The sequence below is a fragment of the Acanthopagrus latus genome, chromosome 8, assembly GCF_904848185.1.
Source record: "Acanthopagrus latus isolate v.2019 chromosome 8, fAcaLat1.1, whole genome shotgun sequence".
NCBI lineage: Eukaryota > Metazoa > Chordata > Actinopteri > Spariformes > Sparidae > Acanthopagrus > Acanthopagrus latus.
In genome coordinates, this window is record NC_051046.1 from 10,278,075 (window position 1) to 10,304,201 (window position 26,127).

A 26,127-nucleotide genomic window follows, 5' to 3' on the forward strand; every position below is an offset into this window, starting at 1 on the left:
GTCAACAACATTTCATTCTGTATAACATTATCTGACAGTTATGTAATCCTCTGGAATTCTGCACATTGAGCTGTCGTGACATTTTTTTTTAGAAATACCCTGCTTCCTCGCACACGGACGTACGAGTAGATCAACATTGCACTTTTGCACTTGGTAGTATAATATATAAAGCTACAGCCAGAAGAAAACTAGCGTAGCTTAGCATAAAGACTGGAAACAAGGGGAAACTGCTAGCCAGAGTCCATCCAAAGGTTTTAAAAAAAAAAAATCCACCTCACAGCACATTTTGAAGCAATTTTTGTTTTACTTGCTGAAAAATATTCAGCTATGCCTTTAAAAGCACCAATACTTGATAATACCATAAATTTCTATGTGTCAGTAGATTCACACCCGACCTTTTTTGTAGTAGGGAGAACACAGGTGTAACTAATAACATTAATAATGGGTGTCTAACATTAAATGTCCCAGTAAGCCTTTTCATTGAGCCAGCATGCCTCATACAAGATCCCTGGAGCTGGCTCATGTAAATGGAATGTCGCCATCATTAATGTCATTAATTACCCCTGTGTGTTTCCTGCTATGACATAACAAAATGTCTGCCAGGACAATGGTCTCTTTATATAGTGACTAGGCTTCAGATTTTCACAAATGTCGATGGTGGATTGATGCAACATGATGCAGGCTAATGGAACTAAATAACTTTTCAGACACTTGTTTTATTCTGGGAGTGTTTCATTTCCATATGTTCCATATATTTCATTGACATTAATAATTCCTTAGGAAGGTGTTTCTCCCTGGACGTGGCTCAGACACACACAATGAATGGACTTAAAACTACTATCACTATTTTTTAAACCTGCAGGAGAGAGGAACAGGTTTTAAAAGTGTCCATATATTGATAGATCACTGAAATGAAAACACATTTCAGACTACAGCCATGGTTTAAAAACAAAGTTGGGTTGCTGAGTAGAACATGATTAAAAACAGAATTTGCGAAACATTTGCAAAAAACAGTTTCCGAGCTCATGCAGTATTCCTCTTTATACAATAATGTGTTATAGGAAGTGGTGAACCTCACCCCATACTCTCTTGTCAACGACTGGTTTGAGTAAAGAGTGGCGTGTTGCTTTGTGAGGATCTGACTCATTATTTCATAATGTGGCTACGTGAGGCCTGTTCCATCAATCCATTTACAGCAATCAGCGTTCTATTATACTATTGAGAGAAAGGTTAATACAGCTTACTGTAGCACTCTGAGTGCCAGTAAATATTAGGCCTTTTTTGGGTGTATGGCTTTAGACATTATTTACCAGACAGTAAATATCATAACATCAGCGAAATAGGCTATTTAAAATGAGAATCTTGATGAAGTTATTTTTGCAAAGTGCATATAGCTTTAAGAAAGCAGTTTAATTACTTACAACCCCAATTGAAAAAAAAAAAAGTTGGTAAGCTGTGTAAAATGTAAATAAAAATAGAATGCAGAAGTGTTCTTGAGCCCATATAATAAAATCTGTCACTTCTGAACAACAGGTGTCTGTGGAGCGTTCCACAACTTTCAAGTCTTTTGTTCTCTTGTTTGAAATGTGCTGCCGTAAAATTCAGAATAAGCATACATGTACCGAAACCAATGAAGTTGATGAGGTCAGACGTTAACTACATTGTCCTGTTATGTTTTCATTTGTGTATATGTCAAAAAGATTTTTAGTTTTTACTCCGCTTCCCAGCTTTCTTGGGATCGAGGTTGTACAAAGTGCACATATTTGGTCGCGCCTTGTGTTGAAATCATTATTGGCGTCAATGCTGAGGACGTTATGAGATACCACTATTGTGGAAAAATGGACAGGTTGTAAGCCAGATGTGTCAAGTCAGGCCCTGCTTTCACTGGAGAGAACAGAAAGCACTGAGCCGTGACTTTGTATTATCAAAGAAGTATTTCCTGGCCGGCATTAGATGGGCTCATGATAGACCACTGTTCCATCATTTTCCAGAGTGGACAGATGCCAACTGACATGACACCTCCTGTCAGTCGAGAAAGCGCGTGATGTACATTGTCTTTCAGCTGGCTGACCGTGACTCTTGGGATCCAAGTTGTTCCAGATGGGTCAAAGGTTAACTGATTTGGTGAGGGTTGTCTCCGGGGGTCTGATTGGGAGGCTGAAGGGCCCCCGTGAGTGTCCTCTGTAAAGTGCAGTCCCGTGTCACATACTGACACACTCTTGTTTGCCTTGAGTACCATTGGGTCTTCTGCCTTGTCCTGGAAAAAAAGAAAAAAAAAAAAAAATGAACCTGCTGTCTGTGGAAAAAAAAAAAAAAAAAAAAAACTCTCAACATGTCTAGTCCTTTGTTCTCAACCTGAGCTGGATGAATACAGTCATGGTGAAAATACAAGTGGGATGCAGCATCAACAGAGGTGTCTTGCTTCCTGTATCTATTGATTCTTTGTGATCGTAGCCTGTTTTTTTATTTAGTCACCGCCGGAACTTAGATGACAGCCTTCATCTGGGCCCAGGAAACAGACGACCATGCTTTGTACCTTGTTAGTACACTGTTGTGTGACAAATGCACATGGTCCACATGGCTTTTGCTTTGCATCAGAACTGCCTGTTTGTGTGTCATGTGTTTGTTGTTGTGGAAGGGCAGGAGGCTCGCGGTGTGCCTTCTCCCCCTCCAGCTGAAACCTGTCAGTCCCCCTGGGGAGCTGGGGCCCAGGTTTACAGGACAGCTGAGGCAGCCCTGACAGCCCGGCTCATCTCGTTTGGAGCAAGGCATGCCGCTTTGCCGCTCGCTGCCTGGACAGGATTTGTTCCCTTCCTGCCACTTTACATCCACAAGCTCTACATTTAATTAGAATCACTTGTCATGTCTCGTATATCACCTGGGCCTCTTGGTGTCAGCTGTCAGCCAAAGAAATGCGATAGTTATTCATTGCTCTGTGGAAGTGTGGAACAGCAAGGTCACAGGACAGAATGCACCCAGAGCTAAGTGTATTTAATGTTCATGTGTGGCTGCACAGCGTGTGTGTGGTGTCAAACAGATTTCTCAAATTAAGCTCTTCTTTTGCATCCCCCCCCAACAAATGAGACTTTTTAGATTCTACATAACGTTACAGTCAGTCACGCACACCCGAACTGGTGGAGCCCAGCTCAAGTGCAAAGCTAGTGGTGGTCAGTGGGTGGGCACGGTTAGGGGGGAGGGGCTTGCAGTTGACTATCTGAACGTCCCTTCCGTGGAGCTGGACCAAGACCAAGGCAGCCACGTGGCTCCGGGGTGCTAGCATTGCTTACATGCTGTGCTAAGATAATGCATACGTGATGGATGCAATAACCCCTGACCTGTGTTCACATCTGTGTGGCTTTTGCATTTTTAACTACTCACCAGAGATGTCTGCACATTGGACACTCACCTGCCTCTCGTCTGGTGTCTGTGCAGGCAGCACCTTGTACCGTGTTTGTTTTTGCTTTGATCATGTTGTCCCTGTCACTTTAAATGGCAATGTTTTTTCCCCGGTCCCTCTCTCGTTCTCTGTCTCTGTCTCTGTCTGTCTGTCTCCCTCACTCTCTCCCTCTGTTATAACAGCCTGGTTATATAACTCCCTTTTTCTTTCTCTGACATCCCAGAGCTCTTGCAGTCAGCTGACAGCACCCAAATGTCTGCTGGTAAACACACTGCTTTCTGTCTTTTCTCTCCCCTGATTTTTTTTTTTCCTTTTTTCTTTCACTTCCTCTTCACCCCTCCTACTCCCTACTCCTCAGCGATTAGGGATTGATTCTCTCCTCTGTCCCTCTGCCTCCTCTTCCATTGGTTGGGCTTCATATCCCCAGGCCAGTTTCCACATATTAGCACCCGAGGCCAGGGGAGGCGGGCAGATACGCATTGCCTGCCATGGCCCATGGATCCTGCAAGCCAGTGAAAAATGAGCTTTAGAGAGGCAATAAATTGCATCCAATTTAGAGATGAAGGCAGAAATAAATTTCTCTTTTCTGAAGTCTGAAGAAAGGGAAAAAAAAGCCCCTAGATAATTTCTGTTCCATCTTTTTTATGTGAACATTTCTTTGAAATATCCTTTTTGTGTTGTTTGAATTCATGAAATAATTATACATCTCCACTATAGATTGCCTTTTTATGTTTCAGCAGGTTATGAAAATAATCATTCTTGTCTTCGCTGACGTGTTTTGCATCTCACTTGAAATGCGTTTGAGTCAGAGGAGACATTTTGAAAAGATACACTTATCAGACATGATTTGGTGCACACACGCGGCTCCCCCCTCCCCCCCTCTCTCATCATTGCATTATCCTAAATGAACTGTCCAAGAGGCTTAGGCTCTCTCAGCTCAGTGCTGCAGAAGTCTGGGAGAATGAGAGAGAGTGTGCGAGATAGTCTCAGAAATGATGAAAGGAAGTGTCTAGTAATGACCACATCAACTTTCTACCTCTCCCGCTCACCGCCCGTTCCCCCAAACGTTCTCAGAAGCCTCCATCACTCCTCCGTGGCACCTCTGCAAATGGCTCCCGAAGTAATGGAGAACTTAGCAGAAAACACCTCGGTCTGTAAAGCTTGCATTGACGGTATAAGCCAATGGAGAGCCTACCGCTCGTTTTCCCTGTGGTGATGTGCGAGCCTCCTATTAGTCTCTGAAGCCCAAACTCCAGGCTGAAATGTTTCCCTTTGTGTTCAGGTAGAGAGAGTGTTGTGTGCCAGTGCTTTCCTGTGTATTACCCGGCCTGCCAAAAAAACAGTGGAAGAGACATGAGGTGGATACACTCTGGAGAATTGCATCCCATTCTGTTTTTCTCTCCTCTTTTTTTTTTTTTTTTTCTCTCCGAGAGATGTTTCGTCTCAGTTAAAAGGGCTATGTTTCTCAACACCATTTCAATGTGCTGACACCCCAACTGTGAGGTGTTGAAATTGGCAAAAAACATTGTCAGCGCGCGGTGTTGTGGTGCCAGTGAACTCCAAAAGTACAACATGAAAGGGGTGATTTTGTGTATGTTAGTGTATCTATTGACAACATCGCCATGCTGTTACTCATCACTGACTTCACCCTAGGAGATGAATAATGTGCAAATGGGCAAACATTCTTTGTTTGCTGTACACTCTGACAGTATTTACTTTGGATCACATAGTAATGTTTTGTTTTGCAGCCAAATAAGCTCAAATGGATTTACAGTGCTAAGCGTTGGATTGTTTGCTCGCTGTGTTGGATTGTATTATTTTCACACTTTCTGTGATCACTAATGGAAAGTTGCACATGCTACATGGAGAAAAATACAGAAATAGAAAATTGCACTAGTAGATAGCTTCATCTGAAGTGAGTGCGGTGTGCATTTTAAGTTGCATTATGTCAACAGTTTTTTTTTTTTCTGTCTTGGGGCTGATGCTGCAGTGTGCCACGCGCTTGTGCTGTTCATCTAAGCAGGCAGTTAGCTAAGCTCAGCTGATTAATAAATAACCATGCCATGGTCTTGGATCAGTGCACCTCTAATGTGCTCAGACTCTCTGCCTTGTTCCTGTTGCATCCATATTCCGCTTGGCTTCGTAGATGCAAAGGAGGGGTGGGGTCTTTCCACTGTCTATCAGCGTGTCGTAGGGGCGTCTCAGCATGTAGTCATCAAAGCCCGCTGTGGCATGAGCTCCCCTCGTACCGCCGTATTTGTCTCTCCACATGGCCAAACGCAATTGGACGTGAGCTTCCCGTAGCTCAGCCTCCCCCCCGCCCAACCCAACCCCCCGCTGTCCTCCCCTCCCTGTGCTTCTGTAAATTATGTAAGTGCAGGGGGAAGCAGCGGTGATGAGGCATACAGTAGTGGCATTTTCACTAACCAGGGTTGTGAGCTGCACATGCGAGCCTACTCGCCAGCCTGGCATGCCTAGCATGGTCTGCCCCCGACGCATCAGCTACACCAGATGCATTTTTAACTGGGGTTTCCAGAGCAGCCCGGCTAGACATGGTGAAGACATGGGGTTAGTGGGTTCATCTCACTGACTGTTCTCTAGTTAGGGGGGCTGACATCTCTAAATGTGCTGTCTGTGTATTGTGTAGCCATGCAGGGGAATTTCTCCCTCCAAAGCTCAGACGAAGCTCTGGCTCCACATTCAGCCCTTCTCATAAAATAACAATAGAGTGGCACTTTAAAGCGCAGACCTCACAGAAGACGAGCAGTCGGCACAAAAGAAAAAAAAAATCACATAGCGGCAAGACAGATGGACTTTTATACGTAACCTCTCTGTGTGTGTTTTGTGTTTGTTATGGATTATTCGACATTTAATCTGAGCATTTTAATATCCGGCTAGAGATTTGGTCTATCAAGCAGCCTACCCCATAATGTTAGACGTGTTCTGTTCTCGCAGTTCTTTCTGATTATGTCCTCTAACTATCATTCTTGTTCTTGAAAGCTGGTCTTCTGGGCAAAGAACTTAGCGTATGTAACTGCGCTGAGCAGACGACGCACACTCCAGCTTTGTCTTTATCTATCCTTCTCTCTCTCTCTCTCTCTCTCTCTCTCTCTCTCTCTCTCTCTCTCTTTCTCTCTCTCCCTCCCTCTGTCTCTCTCTCTCCCCCTCTATCATCCATGCCCACATAAACATACCAGCCATGTCCAGCCAAACAGCGACTCAGACTATGCAATAATGATGAAAATGAATCAACAATTCTGATCATCGGTGTATCACTTTTAGGCAAAAACAAGCAAATAATTACCAGTTTCAGCATCTCAAATAATTATTTTCATCAGTTGATTATTATTTCAACAAATCAGTTTGTTGATTTTTCTATAAGATTGTGAACAATGTATATCACTGTCTCATTAGGTTATCAAAAGTCCTGTTTTATCCACAGCCCAGTGATATCTAGTTAACTTAAACTGTACTTATGACGTAAAAATGCCTTAAATCAATTAAACGATTATGAAAATAGTTGGTGATTAATTGAATAGTAAGCAACTAATCAGTTAATTGTGAATTGCTCTAATCATCATTTGACATTTTCATACTAAACTAGATCCCAAAATATGACCTATCGATGGAAGCATTTGGCACCATCATGCCACCCTGTACGTAAATAAGACAACTATCCCTGCATGATCTTCATAGTACCTCTCTTTACACTCAGCTCAGTAACATGCAGCTCACCTCCTCCTGCTCTCTGCTGGTGGGACCTCTCACTGCGAAATGCCACAACAGGTGCCGCTCACCTATCAGATATGGTCAGCATGAAACAACAGGTTCCCCTTACCTTCTGTAGTCTGACCCGACCCCACTCTCGAATCCCTCTCACCTGCCTAATGGCCAGTCTTAACTGTTGCTCTGTTGTTTCTCTGTAGATTGAATAGGAGGTAAGTGCCATCTCTGTCTTTCTGATCATCCGCACGGTCTGTGAATTGCTATAAGTAAGTGTGTCCCATCTGCCAGGCAGAAATCAATAGGCGCTCTTCACGCCGCGCTGAGTTTGTCTGGCTTCTGAGGAATAATTAAAGAGCCTGCTTGCTGCACACAACCATGATGACTAATGCTGTTTAAGGAATGCCTCTCTTACATAAATCAATAGTTCGTATTTCTCTCTCCTCCTTTCCCTCTTTCACACTCTCTCCCTCCTTCTCCTCTCACTTGCTCTTTCCGTGTATGTGTGTGTGTTTGTGTGTGTGTGTGTGTGTTTTATAAGGCAGACAAAGTTCTCCTTTGTGCTTGTAGGTCAGTGTGTCACTGTGCCATGGCCATGATGCTTACACATTTTGACAACCTCTGAGTGAGAAAAAAGAAAAAAAAACAGAACTAAATAACCTTCCAAAAGCAACACAGATGCAACGGATTCAGTTGTTACACATGGATGCGGTAACCGTTCGTCTTTCTTTCTTCCTTTCTTTCTTTCTTTCTTTCTTTCTGTCCGTGGCCTTTATTAACCCTGCGGGTCAAGGCCAGGAACAAAAGGGCACGCATGTGTTTAGGCTGCCTGCTCAAGCCGCTGCCGCCCACCCGACAACAGAGGCAGAATAAATACGTGTGAAATAATGCATGGTTATGAGTGAGCACCACGCACACCTTTCCACCATATTAGGTTTCCATAATTGAATAAAACATGGAAGTGCTCTGAACATCCCCTCAGAGGGAAATGGCAGTCACTAAAGCATAGAAGCCAACTCAATAAAGAATTGCAAATGAATAAGTGATGAGAAGCAAACGAAGTGTGGTATATGAGAACAAGGGAGTGATTTACTCTAAAACAATATTTGAAACAGCAGGTGAATGAGGGGCAATAATTACGTTGTAAAAGCGGGGTGGTTTTGAAGTGGTCGGGCCTCGCGTGAATCACTGCTGGCCTGTTATTTTTTTAAAGCCATCCGTTCTTTCTTTTTTAAACCAGACAGAATATAGACTCGATTCATATGCAAACGTGGCCAGAGAAGCAACTCTGTCAACCGTATTTTTAGTTGCAGACACTGTACACACACACACACACACACACACACATACACACACACACAGAGGGAGACAGAGAAAAGCTGGGAAAAAAGGAGGTACGCTGTGAAATATCCTGGAGGTCCTTGGCAGCATTAGAGAAAGGCCTGGGAGGTTAGGAAACATCAAATCAATGCATTGTAATGTGAATTGACTGCTGACTTTGATCATCTGCCTTGGGAGTGCTTTAGCATTGAGTGCTGTCACACTGGCTGGGTTAAGCAAATATGGCATGGGCTGAAATGGAGAGAGATGGGGAGGAAGAGACAGGTTAGACCGGGAGTGAGAAAAAAGGGATGTGATATGATGCCTGGCTATCATCAGAGAGTAATGGGCACATTAAAATTCAATGCCCGCTTGGTAAATGGCATACTGTAGATGTTATGCATAGTTAAATTGATTCATAATTGCAGATAGTGGGAATATATATTAATGACATGGGGAGGTGTTGGCCCTGTGCTGTTGTCTCTGGGCACCTCTGACAGAAAAAAAAAAAAAAAAAAAAAAAATGACTGTAGCCTGGGCTCTGTAAACTGTATTGCTGGGCAGACAGCTGAAACCCTCCACTCAAGTCCCTCCAAAATGATGGGTCAGCCCTGCTTAGTGTCACAAGCTGCTGATATCCTAGCTCTGAAAGTGGAAATGCCCTTAAGCCTTTCTCCTATAATGGAGTGGCCAGTCTAATCTTGCCCTCTCTGAGTGAGAGCAGGTAAGGAAGAGAGTTTTTACCACAACACTCTGACCCCTTGCTTTGGCACTACACTGCCCAGATTACAGTGCATTGCGAGAGTGGCATCGTTGCTCTTTTTCGCCCGCCCTCCCTCAGCTGCACCGAGCAGTATCCTCAGGAGGGTGTCCCTCTCTTACATAAGGCGCACAGTGGGAGGTTTTCGAAAGCCTTATTTGTGCTTCAGCTGCAAAAATGTCACATTTCAGATGAAAAAAAAAAATCTGTAGCTGTGACTTAAAGAAAATTGTAAAAAACAAAAAAAAAAAAAAGAAAAAAAAAAGCTGTTTTTGCCAAAAAAAATCAAACTAAAAAAAAAAATAGATTATAGGCTACAGAGAGAAAGCTCAGATGGAGTGACAGAAAAAAAAAACACGCTACACGAGTCACTGTGACCGAATAAAAGAATATAAAGGAGGGCCAAAAGCGCACAGGAAGCGAGGAGAGATTCCTTGAGTCAAGCCGGAGCAGCAAAGAGAGGCCCGAAACCTCTTGTCACTGTATGAAAAGAATAGCAAGACGACCCGTAGGTATTGGGCTGCTAGGTGCATCTCCTAACAAGCTGACTGTTCAAAGGCTTTTTAGTGCTCTAGAGAACATGAAAGGCATGTTTAAAAATTTAAAAGCCCGATCTGTTCCAGTGCTATGGAGCGGCAGAGGGAAGCAGATTTTTACGTCGCCATAATTCCCCAGTTGCTTGCTTTGTAAATTAATTAAGATGTTTATGACAGCTGCTTGCACCTAATGGAATGCTTATAGACTATGCTATTAATTATTACTGCCGGCCACGGCTGCAAGCTTTCACATTGCTGAGAATGTATGGCTGCGGCTACGGTATAGACGCAGTCCCAGCCTCAACCCTCGGACCCCTCTTGACTCTGTTATTGCAGCGAGCATCATCAGGCTGTCTGTGCATATGTTGCGGCTGTCTGTTCTGGGGCCATTTGTGTATTCTGCATACTCCTCATGCCTCATGCGTCTGGCCGCCTACACCGCAGTGTTGACAGATGCATTTGAAATAACGTAATGTAGATTAAATAAACACTCACTTGAATGGGTATGCTCCACAAAGCCTTCCTGAACACCACAGGGAAGGTTAGAATTGCCTATGTCATAGGCCGGTGTTCTGATTGCTGATGCTGATTGGATGTTTCCCGTGTGTAAAAGTGCAAATATCCCTGCCCTCTGTCTGTCCTCGCTGTAACCTGACTTGGCTGTGGGGTGTGTTATCCAGCTGTGCCTTCTGGACATGTGCCCCCTTTCTTTTTTATCATGTTACATTAGGAGTGTATGTTAGGACTGCGTTCCTCCTACTTGATAAACCAACAGCCCTTCCTGTTACCTTGTCCAGTTGTTAGTGTAGGGCAATCGCACCGTGAACTGTAACTGACCTCGTGAGCCTGCAGGAAGTTCGGCGTTTGGCTCCCAACTGTTCACTTGGCTCATGAGTGGAGAGTTGTTATGTTTTCAGTAAGAAAGCATAAACAGCTCAACTGCTGTTCCTATGAGTGTGCAATTGCTAGTATGGCTAATTATAGCTCCTCTTTCATATGACTTCAATACGAGTTCTTTCCTCTGACATTGTTATGCAATGGCACAAGAATAACCCTATTGACAGCAGGAAGCTTTGTAGCAGCAAGATACAGTAGGCAGATTTTTTTTTTTAGATGAGATTTCACACATTTTAAAACTCTACATGATCTTACTTCTCGATTTTGATTGTCTTATACTAAGTACATTGATTCAAATACTGTATGCCAGCGCAGTTATATTTGACTTTTGATACATCTTGCAGGTAAAGGTTTAAATGTTTTATTAAAATATAAATTTGAATCCAGAACTTTTACTTGTAATGGGGTTTTTTTGAACCCGTTTTATTGCTAGTTTTACTCTGAATCTGAATTACAGCCTTTGATGCTTCAAACAAAATCTCTCATTCCAGGATTGGTCGTTTCATATCCAGATAACAAATCGTGTCCAAATATTGCACATTTTCTTTAAATTATTCTAAAATTATTTAAAATGATCACACAGAATGGTCTTTTTCTTTGACAGATAGGTACATGATTATAACACAACCCAACCATGTGACAAAAGCAGCCCCTTTTTGGTATGATCTCTTTATCTTTGTTCAGAATTACCCTGTCCTGTGTCTGGTTCAGTCTTCCCAGTTTCGTTCTCATTGTCTCATCCTTGATGTACAGAAGAATGCACAGCATCCTCCAAAATTACTCTAATCTGTGTCATTTCTTAATGATATAGCATTATAGAAAATGATATTATGTTTGATCATCACATATCATCACACGATATATACATGTATATTGTATCGTCATATTGCACAGACCAAATTTGAATACCTCATCGGCTGTTGCATAGCAAAAAAAAAAATAAATCACTGTAATACTCTACAATATATAATCATAAGATAATACTCTTGCAAGGAGCCAGATGTGCAGCTGTTAAGGGTTATTATCATACATGTGTTGCAAAACAGTTCTGAGAGGACGGCAGGTGATTTGGAGGATACAAAAGCAGGTAAAAGGTACTTCTGCTTCAACACATTTTTTCGACTTTCCTCTAATCTTGACATTTGTGAAATTATTTGATGATTTAACCTTTACATTTAGAACAGGAACGGTTCCTGTGTAGTCAGCTGTGTAGTTACATTGTTGGAGGAAAGAATCTCTCACAACCCGAGCATCCATCCAGACATCACCCCCCATGGCATCAAGTTACCTCAGAGTCAGTGGGACAAATAAATAACGCAACACAACTCACTCTGTTGATTACACCATGTGAGGTAGGCTTGTACCCCTTCATCCCCGCAGAAAGGAGTCATCATGTCTCTGCTCTGCAGAGCTTTATCCCGTGTTATCCTCCGATTACATTTACATAGAGAATGCAGCGGGGAGGGAGAAGGCAACAAACTGAAGCACACTCCACCTGCACCACAAGAGGCGATGTGTGAAATATGTATTCGGTCTTTCATCAACCTCTTTATCTGCTACACATGGGTTATCCTCGTGTGTAAAGTCCTCTGTTGTTTTAGCTTTGAAAAAGAAGGAGGAAACTGTGATCTGTGTTCTATTAATCATAGTCCAGCTCTGTGGCTGTCCCGTTATCACACATGTGTGTAATTACGGGGTATTTGTGCTTTAAGCATGGCTCTGTTGCCTGGAAATGGAAGAGTGGCTCCACTGATGAACTCCCTGCTAATAGGACTACCTTTGATCTGCATGGAGCATGGAGGGCTTACAGAACTCGCAGGTTTTAATTATGAAATACATGAAAAATAGATGCTGCACTAAGTGCCGACCATGACTGCAGTGAATCACAGTAGCAGCGCGCTTGCTAGTTTGCCTCTGCCTTTCCTTCCTTTATGTCTTCCAGTGCTCAGAAATACCTCAATCCCCGTCTCTCTCTGACTCCGTTCGTTACTGCGGCAAGGCAAAAAAGACGAGTCCATGATATTAATTAGTGGATTGACAGACATGTAATTCATCTCAGAGGAAGTTTTCATTACATGGGAGGCTTCAGAGGGGCAGTTTGGCTTATTGGCAAGTGCTAAGACCAGACCTAATGGGGCTGCAGTTCCCTCCCTTTTGAGCAATTACAGCCAAGTCCTTATCAGCAGAGCCACGAGTCCACTGTTGTGGGACCTTGACTTCCAACACACTCACACGGAGTGATCCTTCCCCATAGACCCTTGTTCATTAGACAAGTGCCTGCTGTACTGTACTTTACTGGATGAGAATTGAGACCGAATGAGTGATGGTAATGAAAGGGTTCCAATATGTTTCTGAGTCAGCCTTTATAGAGCTGATATTAGCTGACATTAGTTTGTCATCAGAGCTCTAGTCCATCCCCCCCAGGTGATTATACAAGCAGGCTTGTGTGCACAGTCTATTGACAGACCTGAACAGCTCTGGTAACAGATTGTCACCAACTGTCAGAGCACACATCAACCCACCTATTCTCATCCTATTTTTCAGAACCGCTATTCTTGCGATCACGGACAGGGGGGCAGAATAAACAAATCTTGAGCAACACTTCATCTGTTAAAATGACATATACTGTACCTTTTTGCAATAGCAGCCTACCGCTGTGGTTTCCTGAAGTAGACGGCCCGTGAATCATCCCTCGCTACTGCACGTACAAGCTGACGACAGAGAGAGAGTGAGAGAGAGAAAAAAACGAGTGAAAACAAGCCATTCCAAGTAAACTGTACATCTAAGATTCTCCTCATTTAACTGCAGTGTGCTGCGTATTGTGAATATTTAAGCTCCTCTGAATAGGTTGGCCCAAGGGGGCACATCTCCATTGGCCAATTGTAATACTCTTACAGCCTATTATTGTAAAAAAAAAAAAAAGAAAGAAAGAAGGAAAAAAAAAGCAAGTGCATAACTGGAGGAGCCTCAGGAGCTGTAGGTAATTGTATTCCCCCTTTAGATTTTAACCTGTGTAGGACTAAGATAATATATTGTAATGTGAATAGAAATTCACAAGTGTTTTCTCTGGGGAACATTAATGTTGTCGACCAGAGAAGCAGAGCAGCCTCTCACCACTGCGCTGTAATAATGTGAATTGTGACGTATCTTTCTGTATGCAGAATACAGAAGCACGTAGTTGATGTTTTTTTATGTAATAAAGCCACTTGAAATAAACACTGCTCAAACAGCAACTCCATTTCACATCGCTGTAGCTAAAGCCTCTATATAGATGTGTGTAAACACACCCAGTGGCGGCGTATTTATACTGCAGTTCGGTGCAGCTCAGTAACAGTAAAGTGAGCCAGGGTGGTCTGCTGAATGTGGTTTGTCTTTATTTATGGTGCGGGCTGAAAGGCTATTGGGTTTCATGTGTGGCTGAGGCTGGATCATTGAGAGATTACTGTTGGGCTGGGAACCGCCAGAGCCGAGAGTACACAGAGGCCTGCCTGTGCCCCTGGCCTCACTTTGACCAGCGCCAGGGGCCTTCCTGCATCCGTCTGGCCCGAGGGACCGGCATGCACTCACAGGAGAATTACTGTATAGTACAGCTTGAGCCAGGATCAGAGTGAACAACATCAGAGCAACAGAAAGCCAACATTTTGGCTTTTCACCTGCAGTGCTGCACTGAATCGCACAACAAAACGACTGAATGGAATGCCTCAGTGGTTTCTGGTTGAGTGCTTCCTTGTTTGGTTTCTGAGTTTACATTTTTTTTTTGTTTTTTTTTTCCTTCCTTCCTTCGCAGTAGCTCACCTTCGCCGGTCCTCTGAGCGCGTTGCGGATAAACACAGAGCACAGAGAGAGCCCAGTGATAAATGTTAGTACAATAGTGATATGAACTGTGCTCCTCGGAATCGTCATTAACAATAGGGCTGGTGGTGCTGCACTAGAACCCCGGTCGTTTTTTTTTTTTTTTTTGGATCTTGTCATTTTTTTTAAGCTCTCAGCTAAGTGAACCTGCGCGGCACCGTCTTACCAATAACAATAGCTCTTATCGCGGCGTTCCCTGCGGTACAATTAAAATTCCGTCAGAGTCTTCAATCTGCCTCCCAGCCATGCCTGCTGTTTCTCGGCCCTCCTGGGCCACGTCAATTCCTCTGCTGCAATGTATAATTCACGAGCCACCAAACAGCGCTGAGGACTCACCTGGAGACTCGCAGGCCCAGCAATGCAGAACTGCACAGGGGGAGGCGTTGTACATGAAGCCTGGGAGATATTTGTAGGGGGTGAGGCGCGTGTGACACGGTACGGCAAGTCAGCCGCGGCCTCTATGATCTCAGGGTCACCCTGATAGCATTGCTCCGCTGTTGGGATCCTCCAGCTCTCTCACTAGGCATGTATGCTTTTATTTTTTCCTGCCCTTTCTCCTTTCGTCTTCTGAAAGACAATTGTGGTGTCCTCTAAAACTAATTTGGATGTATATCTTCTATTTGCAGACAATTCCATAGCGATGCATTGAAGTAACCTGTGGAGTCTCGGAGTGGTTGCTTTTAGTTAAAACCAATTAGAAATGACCAGAAATAACAGCGCCTGGAGACAGAGAAGTCATTTTTCTCTTGAGCCTCCCCAGAGAGTTGGCCTCTCCATGGATTAAGTGTTTTAGTATATTAGGGGGCAGCTGATTAGAATCATTGTGCTCTTTTAATCATTAAATTTTTTGCATGTATAGTTTATAGCAGTATAATAGCTAATAAAGGCTAAGTGTGTCACTGCAAAAGGGAGGATTGTTTAAATGACTTTGTGTATGGAACTTGGCCTTCACAAAGACTGCCAAAGTTAGAACAGCACAGAGGTCCTCGAATCAGCTCATCCATCTTATTGTCTGACTTTTGATGAGATGAGCATTAACGCAGGAGCAACCTCGCATCATAGCTTTGTATTTCGGCTTTGCTTCACTCTGTCCGACCCACTGCATTACTTTAAGGCATATCCTTAAAACAAATAAAAGCAGACTAATCTAAACAAATCACCAACTGGATATTCTGTTTTGAATTTCTTGAATACACGGCACCATAAATCACAGGACAGCATGTTTCCGAATCAATTGAGACTGCTTGTGGAGCTTTGTTATGGCTAAGAAGAGAAACACATTAATTGTTTCTAATTATTTTCTCTCAGGGATGTAGCAGCGATTTGTCAGTCGGGCAGGCGGCAGCAGTCAAAAGATGGACTGCTGAATGTCGCTGCATCTATCATTCTTAAGATGACCATGGCTTTGGCGCCATCATTAGCCAGCAACCTCAGGAGTAGCCTAAAATTAACAGTCCCGCACAACTGCCATCATTAAGACGGGACAATAACCAAACCTTCTCATTATTGCGCGGTGTTTCTTTCTATCTGAGAAGCCTTATTATCAGTAGAGAGTGTGTACTGCCAGCATTCCCAAGGCCTGTGGTATTGACCCGTAATTCCAGGAGGTGTCTAGCCCGTCCCACACTGGGCCCTCACTGGCTCTTCCTGCAGCTGGGTCTGTTGCGCCGGCTGTGTCCTTGTGTGCGGCGGGCGTGCAGCAGTGGCATGTGGAGCAGGCGGCAGGAAGCGAGCCTCCCTGTCTCCCCAGACTGAACAGTGAATGAGGATAAGTGAGGAGCGCCAGTCAATGAATCAAGCAGCAGGAAGGGAGCAGCCAGGGGGGGAGTGTGACGTCCCCACGGGAGAGGCCTCGCATTAGGAACTTCCTCGTCTGTGTGTTTCTGGCACAGGTTAAATGGATCGCTCCCATTAGCGCGCTGAGAGGACAGCTCCATTATATGAAGGAGACTGTAACTTTGAATGTCACGGTGCAACAACCCCAGAGCACGCCTCGTCTCCCAGGGAGGCAGGGTGACAATAACCATCCATGATAATCATTCCCTGTCAGGCTTTAAGGAACCTGAAATTATGACGTACAGCCTGCCATGCGCCTCAGACTTCATTACAGCGCTGTCACTTTGAGTCGCCTGCGATGGCACGGTGCTCCACAGTCGGCTGCAGCACTGTGGCTGCCAAACCCCACACTCACTCTCCTCCTGTCTAAGTAGCATGTTTACAGGATGTGTGCCCCCCCTGCAGATAGATGTGGTGGAGGTTAACCTCCAGTCGCCTGCACAGCGTCTCTCTTCCTCTATAGCATAGGCAAAGTCTCTTGAGAACGTGTGCTGAATTGTTTACCGTTGCAAGGGGAAAATATGACTGATCAAAGACCACATGGTGACGGTGACTGTCCCTCCTTCCATTGTGACAAATGGTAATGCTGAAATAAGAATTCAGCCGATACTTCATGCAGGCAACAGGCTTGCCTTTGTGCTCTGATTTCTGTCATTACTTCGATGAATAATGTCCACAGAGCACATGCACGTTACAAAAAGGCGATCCTCAAGTTGTAAGCATGTTTTTAGCAGTCTGTTTGTCAGCCAAGGAGAGCTTCACCTCCACACTGACCTCTGAACCTGCCATCCAGTGGAGAAGACACGAGCTGGCAGGCATTGCCGATGTCAGTGCCCAGAGCTAACTCCTTCTTTCTCACCGTCTGACTCATCCATTGGCTTTGTGGCCCCTTCTCCTTGCCACCTCCAATCACAGGGCTCTGAATGACACATAGAGGAGGAAGTGGGCCCACTAGCCCGCCCCTTATGCTTCCTCTAACCTGCATAGCAACAGGCTAAAGCTGTGAAACAGAGAGTTGGTTCTCTGTCTGCCCCTGAGAACATTTTGATTTAGATAAGAGTTTTCATATTATTAGGTGTTTGGAAATCAGTCGGTGGGAGACTGACCGTGGTTGGTGGGGCTCCTTATTCCGCAGACACAAGAATGACGCACACATGCTTTTTGACCCCTCGTGTTGCAGAGACATTGGTGTAGCTGTTCTCACTGGCAGCACACGAGGACGCAATCGCACGCCACAAGTATCGCAAGTATCTGGTTGACTTGGGAACACATTGGGCATTGCATATTGACAGTTGACGCCAGTTACAGGTCACAGCAACTAGCAGTGAGGACAACAAAGGAGAGGAAGAGGGTGATACTGGACAGAGTAAACAAAGCAGGTTTCAAAATGATTAAGCACATTTTCAGGGGGTAGTATGTGGATTCAGTGTTTTGGGTATTTTTTTTTTTTTTTTTTTTTTGGCCTGAAGGTAACTTCCAAAGTCCAGTAAACAACACTGTGTTTGTTTGCACTGGAAATTCCCCAGAGTACCTTTACAGTAAATATCCCTCCTTAAATAGACTTGACTTTGTGACGCATCTGAATTTAGCATTTTCTCACCAGTGAGGCAATAGGAGTCACCTTAGTAACAGAATCACTATAACAAAAAATAATTAATCAAGTCAAATTTATGTTGGACATGTAGTAGTCATAGAATAAAGATTCTTCATTACTGCAACACTGATCTTTGAAAATCTGAGATTTAGAAACATGAGCCTTCGCTGTGCTAGAACAATTGATCTGTCTTGACTTTCAGCTTGTGAACGTTATCAGTGTGGTCTGTGTGGCTAACCTTGGGCGAAAGCATACATGTACTGTTAACACACACTTGTGATTCTTTCACTTCCTCTGTCATAAATATTTTGCAAAGCGAATGGTTGTTGTGCAAAGATTTCAGATCTGTGGTCAGGCATGTTTTTAACACTTTAAAAGACAAACACAGGCAACATTTTGTAAGAAAAAAAAAAAAAAAAGAAATATGGTAACATTTAGATGAAAGTCTAATCTATAGTGTAATTGTCTCTACTCCCTTTAAACCATCCGAGAATGTTTGTTTTTGTGTGTCTGCCGTATGGTTTGACAAAAAGCCAGGAAAAAGTTGCTTATTTGCCGTTTCCCTTCTGATGCACTCACTCCCCACTGAGCACACCAGCCATGTTTCTTATGTGGTCTAACAAGTTGTCTCACCCGCCAAAACAAAGAGCCAGTTAACTGCTTAATTTAGGCTTTTACAGCTGCCGTGTGTTGCAGCTTCTTGACACCACGGATCTTTAATGGACCATCAATTCTTGCTGGCTTCCATGCCATTTGATTGAAGTGTGGAATTAAGACTGGATTACTGTTTATTTTCTCCTTGCGTAATGTCACAGTTGGACAGAACGGAAGCTTTTGGCCCTGAGCACTGGAACAATGCGAGGGCTCCATCACAGACTGCTGGCCCCTAGGTGACTGTTTCCCTTCTTTCCGCTCAGTGGAGTTGATATCAGTTATGTGTTTCTGTGTGTATGTCTATAGGAGGCTGAAGGGCTTATTTGTTTTCCCCCTCGTTGCTCTTTGACTCGTTTCCCCTCAAACGTGTCTGAAACATTGTTATCTCCGGCCAGACGCCTTTTTCACAGAGAGTTATTGAATCATGTAGGCTCGCCGTCCCCCGAGTTTCAAACGCAAGCTGTAGAAAAATTAGCCATTGCTTCCGCATGACAAGTGGGATCTATTAGTGTGCTATCGCCCTGCAAAGCATGAGCATCCAGCGGGCCGCTGGGGACCACGGCTGGCTGTGCGCTCGTCCGCGTCAGGCTCCTGGGGCATTAGAGCAATGTTGCAGACAGGAGAAGCAGCCGGAGTCACAGCAAGAACTGAAGTGGCTCATTCGATGAGTTGACACCCGAAGGGGCAAGGGAGGGCAGCATGAGCGCTGGCAGCCCAGCTCCGCCTCAGCCTCAGCCAGGTCTGACTCACACTGGTCAGTCCGAGCGACTGTTTGACAAGCAGTTTGCAAATACACAAATCACATATTACTGATGACTATTCCATAGCTGATCAAATCTAATCTACTTCTATACATTTTCTCTCAGAGTGATGTTTGCAGTAAACTGGATGGTTTAGATTGTAGGAAGATGAGAATAATGTAGATCCTTTTTCTTCAATGTTTCAGTGCTGATTATTATTATTATTATTATTATTATTATTATTATTATTATTATTATTATTATTATTATTATTATTTGTCGTTGTAGTAGCAGTAGCAGTAGTAGCAGTAGTAGTAGTGGTAGCAGCACTGTTTACTGATATGGTTGACCTCGCCTTTGTATCCACTATGATATTCCACATGTGTGACACGCTGCTCAGATTCACCATCAGAATTCAAAACGGCCATCTTGAAATACTAAAATACTGTATGTTAAATCCCTAGTGGACACTACTACAGGCCTTTCTTGAAACAAGTGATATTATAGCCATGTCATGTGGACCATGTCACAGCAAGTCACAGCTTCGTGGCTTTGACAGTCCCACGGGCAGTCGGCTTATCCAAGGTTTGGGTCAACTTTCATTCTCACAATAAATTAATGATAGACACAAAAAGGTACCATGTTATATTACACACTGCTCATCCCTTAATCTGACAACTGCAATTTATACTGTTGATTCTTTGGATTTAAGTGTTGTTGGGTTTTTTTTTCGTTGTAATGAAAACATGGATGCTGTTTTCAAGATCTCCAATTTGAATTTCACTGGTATCAGTGTCCAAATAGTGAAGGTTCTTAAATTGAAAGAATGCACCTTTACAAACCTTTCTGAATTTGGCTCGGCATCACAAAGCTGGTGAATACCTAATCAAGCATATTGAAAGTTGTATTTTTGCATAGATACAGATCTGTGGTTAATAGGCATGCCTCTCCTTCCACACAAAAGGTTCACACTTATGATGTTATTTTTACCAACCATTGTGTGTTGGTTTCTAAAATTAGTTTTCGATACAGTGATGTGTACAAATGTTATTGTGCACACATTTGTTTATCACATCAATTTCAATTTCAGGTGTCAAAGACATTATACTTAGATCTTTTTAACACTACATCTAATAGTTTTCTTTATATTCTGATTTAATTTTTATTCAATTTAATTTGTATAGATATCATACTTTTGTTGTGCGCCTTTATGGACATTTTTTGTACACGCTCCTTTGAAAAAGAGGCTGTGATCTCAGTAAGACAACTTGTTTAAATAAAGGATTAACTAACTAATATTGAGGTCAAAGTGCCCCCATCCCGCTCTGGGCCACAGGCTTACTCATGTGCTCGGGCCCAATCACTGTGGCTGCACAACACATTAGCATTCCAAATGTTGTTTGTTTTAGTATAATTTCTCATTCATTGCCCGCAGAGGATGAAGTTTCAGCCACCTTGTCATGGATGTTGATGTAGCACGGCCGTAGGTCAGACACCAGCCTACACACATAATTGCCCCGGGCCTGCCACGTCAGTGACCTTGGACAGTGACAGTCTGTCGGACCACAGGGTCAAACTCTTCATCGTGATGAACACTATCAGTTAGCTACTGTATAAGCAGAACTCCATATAAATGTGTGTGCTGGGTATTTTATAGTCGTTTTTTTGATGTTTATGTGTTTAATGGTTTGTTTGTTTTGTCTTTGCAGGTATCTCAGTAACAAAGAAGACACATACCTGTGAGTACACAGAGTTTTTATTACTGTGATTTTTACCCATGTTGCAATATACAATTCCACACAGCTGTAATGCTGTAATGTGGGAGAAAAGGTCTCATATACGGCAGAAATGACAAGATCGTCTTGTTTTTAATCCGTGCCTATACATAATGTTGCCAGCATTGTAATAAATCAATACCTTCAATTAGATCCCTGCCATCCATGTTCACTATTTGGTTTATCTCCATTCTGGAGTGAATATGATGATAACCCCAGAGAGGAAATTAAAATGCTATGCAGTCTTATGACTGTTTGATAATCATGCACAGTTGAAGGAGACAGTGTGCTGAAACACTTCTTTGTTTTCTGCAAGGCCTTGCAGCTGAACAACGCGGATGTGGTGTTGTGTGGTGGTTTGTAACCTCTGAGGCTGCATTAACTACCAAGAGTTTGTATTCTTCAAGTACAGATCATATCACTGAAATTGAAAGATACACACACAGTATGTGACACATGTCTCACATGTGAGATGCAAGCCTTTCTTTGTGCACTACAACAATAGTACACAGGCTTTGCCTTTTCTAACCACTGCCTTTTCAATTTTAGTCTGCTCATAAAGAATTGATGAACAGTCAAACCTGTAGAAATCAATGATTTCCAAGAGATTTGTACTGTATTTTGACATGTGTGAAGTGCAATCGAAAGGGCATGTAAAATCGCTTTTGTGCTGTGTACTGCAGTGTGTCTGCGTGTGTGTACATCTGTGCGTGTGTGTTCATACCCCACTGTGTGAATGGAAGAAACTAGCCCTGAAGGCTATCCTTTCGCTCTGATCACTCTGATGAAACTTGTGGAGAGGGACGGCCAGAGGGCTTTTCTGTAAGAGCGGTCGGAGTGCTTCAGATTGTGAGAGGCTGCATCTCGCCCTGTAAAACACCCTGGCTCTTTCTTACATCAGACAGCAGGGCAAAGGATATTATCTCCGAAGCTAGACAGCTCTACCTTACTCAAACAGCCCCGTCAAAACAGCAGCACGATTGTGTGTTAAGCTATTTGCTTGTCTGCAGGGGTTATAGAATTTTTGTGTGTGTGTGTGCGTGTTCGTGTTTGTGTCAGGTTTTCTTCAAGGTAGAACAGAAACGCTTTGACCCACCATCCACCGCCCCACTATCTTAATTAGTGCGGCGCTAAGCACCTCTACACCGGAAGGGGGCTCATATCAAAGAGCATGATTTAAGAGTCTTGGGTTCAAAGCCCTGGGCAGAGACTGGACTACGCTGTCTGATTTCAGTGAGAAATATTCAAATCTTGTCCGCGTGAGGAAATCAAAGTAAAGCCCCTTAACAAGTCGTTGATTGCTGTGCCTCACAGACAGGAAGCGGCTGTAGAACCTCGTCAGAGCTGTGTGCACAAGAAGACGTTCAAGGGCCAGTTAATGGTCATTGAGAATGTGGAGGGAGGGTCTTCTTCTTCTTCTTCTTCTTTTTTTTTTTAAGTAGAAGCCTGGTGATTATATGGCTGCTGGAGTAATAATGAGGGAGATTGCTCTGCCCTACATGGTTATAGTCAGGCTGTAGATCTATTTCTGTTCTCGGAGTGAAAACATTGGCTTCCCCGCTACACCAGTCCACACCGCCGCTCGTAATGTGAGCTTGGCAGTCTTGCTTGTGTGTATGTGTGTGCAAGTGAGTGTGTGTGTGTTTTAGGAGGTCTACCGAGTCCAACTCAGACCACAGGGATGGGCCGTGTCTCTGACTAACTCCCCACTCTGCCTGAGTGATCAAACTGCTGGAAGCTCCCTGCCATGCCTGTCCCCTCATCAATATAAATTACAGGGGCAGCTGTTCACTGGCAGACTCCTCTCCTCTCCTCTCCTCTCCTCTACTCTCCTCTCCTCTCCTCTCCTCTCCTCTCCTCTCCTCTCCTCTCCTCTACTCTCCTCTCCTCTCCTCTCCTCTACTCTCCTCTCCTCTACTCTACCCTCCTCTCCTCTACTCTCCTCTCCTCTACTCTACTCTTCTCTCCTCTCCCATCTTTCTTTTCCTTTACTTCCCCTCTTCCATCCCCCCGACTGGACTAATCATTGAGCCATCAGAAGGTGAAGTATTCTAGATGAAAACAGATTCTTATGTCATCATGCCAGTGACTGTGATGTCCTCTTCCTCATTCTGGCTGTTATAAAGGTCTTAGGTAGATTTACTGTCTTGAGGCAGAGCCCTCACTTCTCTCCCCCTTTTTTCTTCATTCACCATAAGGGGCGGCCCCCACGCCAGCACTTTCTTTTACCACAAGGCTGTAATTCTCAGCAAGAAGTCAGCTGTGGTTTTCCTGTACATTTCCCTTGACAGTTTTATGTATTCTCTGTTATGTGGACTTTCAGTAGCAGTTGGCGTATCCTTTAAACAGCCTGTTTCAAACAGAGATGACAGAAAAATATCAGGGTTTTATTTACTGTAGTTATTTTTTATATATATATACTTAGATGGTGGACATCAGATACACGCCATCAGCGGCTCCTAGCTCGGCGAAGGCCGTGTTGCTGTGAGATGAGTTTCTGTTTGGACCTGTTGAGAGAGATGGTGTGGAGCGGAGGATCAGATGCAGCAGCTGATTACACTGAGATTAGACGTCTCACCTCTAATCTACCATCAGCAGTCTGGGGCTCCATCTCACAGCTCGAATAGCAGAGAACTGGCTAACACGTACACACACACACGCACGCACACACACACACAGGTCGTGTAGCCAGGATGCTCTTCCTCTAACAGAGCAGATCTCCTGATTACCTAGCGCTAATGCTCTCTCTCTTGCAGCTGTAGATGTACAGTAAACTGATTATATGACCGATGTTCAGACTATGTTACAGGAAAAAGGCTTACATTAGCTTCAGAGCTGCGATGAATAATCAGTTAGTGGTCAACGTTTGAATTAAACACCAACTGTTTTGAAAAGCTTCTTAAATAAGAATATTTTCTGGTTTCTTTACTTCTCAGTGACTGTAAACTGAATATCTTTGGGTTGTGTACAAAACAAGACATTTGAGGACAACATCTTGGGATTTAGGGAACACCGGTTAACCTGTTTTTACCATTTTTTCCAACACTTGATAAGCCAAAAACTTACCAATCAAAATAAAATTGACAGTTGTTATTACTCAACAATTAAAACAATTGTCAGTAATTACTTTTTTTAACACCTTATTTAATTACACAAAACATACAGTATAAATTGACAAAATAACAGAAGGCTGTTGCAGCAACATAAGCTGGTAAATGTCAACATCACCAGAGACTTTCAAGCACCATTTGTGCATTGTTCATTAATCTGATTATATTATACCTCACAGTTGTTTATGTCATTCTGCCACCCCCCCGTATTCCTGTGTACTTTATGTGCTGTGTGAGTTTAGACTGGGAATAGAGTCGCCAGAGGGAGGCAGTAGTACAAATGTAACTCCAGGAAAAAGAGAAAAGCAGACGGTCGAGGCTTCTTCTCTTCAGTCTTACAGATGCGTTGAGGAGATTCCCAGATTTTTCACCCTGTATTTATCTCCATTGTGGTGACAGACTCCTTACACTGATTGAGAAACATGGCCTCGCTCCTGCGTCTTCATTTATTTGCTAGCGGCTTGTATTGAGTTTCTCTCGTCAAGAGATGTGCACTCACATAGTAATAGTACAGCCAATCTGTTTTAAAGGAACCAGATGATTTGGATTCTTCTGCACATCCTGCCTCAGAAAGACACAGTTTGGAGCCGCAGCGAAATTAGTCATCAGTCATTGAGACTCTCTCGAAGTAATGAAGCCCGAGATTGTAGATTTCATGCCTTTGCGCATGTGAAATTTCTCTCATAAAGGTAGTCTGGTGTATGTTTGTAGAAGTATGCTGACAGCATTATTAATCCCAATAATGCTCTCTCTGTTCACACTGCACAATGACAGCTTTCACCTCTGTAAAGCATCTGCTTTACTTGCAAATGACAAGGCAGCACCCGCTTGGATATCTGAGTTGTGGAATGCTAATGCATTGGCTCTGTGTGTTGAGGTGTTTTCAGTTAATCAAACATGAGATTTATGGCCCTTAATAGGGCTGTACATTGCCAATTTAGGAGAATAATATGTCCCAGTTGCTGTCTAATTTTGCTTGGCAACAGGCGCACTCCTGTGGAATCGCCCGGGGCGAGTGTGAGTTGTCTCTGCATAGCTCAGTGTTCCATGCTCAGTGGTTGTTTGAAGGTATTTCATCACATTGTTGCCTTGATTCAGCTCTGTGGGGATTTGTTAGTTGCACTCATGTGGGAAGTGCATCCAGTACATTGTTAAGCTAGGGCTGATAATGAAGATCAGCCAGCCAGAGTCCCCTGAGCTACGCGCAGAGAGATAGTCTAGTGAGACGCTCAGCACAGACATAGTGGAGCAGGACGAGAGCGCACACACACGCACACACACACACACACACACACACACACACACACACAGAGCAATACACACAGACGCAGAGGAATCATCAGCACAAAGCACACAACGCTGAACAGCGCTGTAGTGTGTTAGAGTAAGAAATACAATACAGTAAGCACATACAGTACTTTAGATTATTATCCAATATGTTATACGTTGTTCTCCCCAAACATTATTCCGAGTTTTGTAAATGTGGCATTATTATGTTTAAATGCCGAGCAATATTTGCAATCATTTTAATGTTGGTGCCTTTTTGTTAGGGTTAGAATTGACAACGCAGGGCCCTCTAAGTACAGCCGCTCCTTCTGTGGAAAAGTTATTTGATTCTCAGCATGGTACGAGAAACTCGCTGTTTCCTCTTCTCCCAGAGCAACATTGAACGCTTAAATTGACACAATCTTTTTCTCCCTCTGTACTGTAGGTTATGTTTCATCTTACTCTATTTGTTTGTTCCACAGAAAGAGTATTTTCTTTTTGGACGTTTTGGTTTAATCTATAATAGACGGCTATTTTTTTATTTTTTTTTCTGAAATAGGTCAGTGTAATCACAACAGTGAGGGATGGACAGTCACTGTAAAAGGGAAATCAATAGAGCTATCTATTTGTCGTAAACCAGGCCAGCATGATTTTTCTCCATTTTTCC

The 26,127-nt window shown here is 43.4% G+C and overlaps 1 protein-coding gene across 1 annotated transcript in view; it reads left to right on the forward strand.

Moving 5' to 3' along the window:
* The window catches only part of roraa (RAR-related orphan receptor A, paralog a), a 184,146-nt gene that overhangs the window by 106,477 nt on the left and 51,542 nt on the right, over positions 1–26,127 (forward strand). Inside the window, exon 2 of the mRNA XM_037107867.1 lies at positions 21,019–21,048. Within this exon, the coding sequence (XP_036963762.1) occupies positions 21,019–21,048 (30 nt within the window). The remainder of the gene's footprint in view (positions 1–21,018; positions 21,049–26,127) is intronic.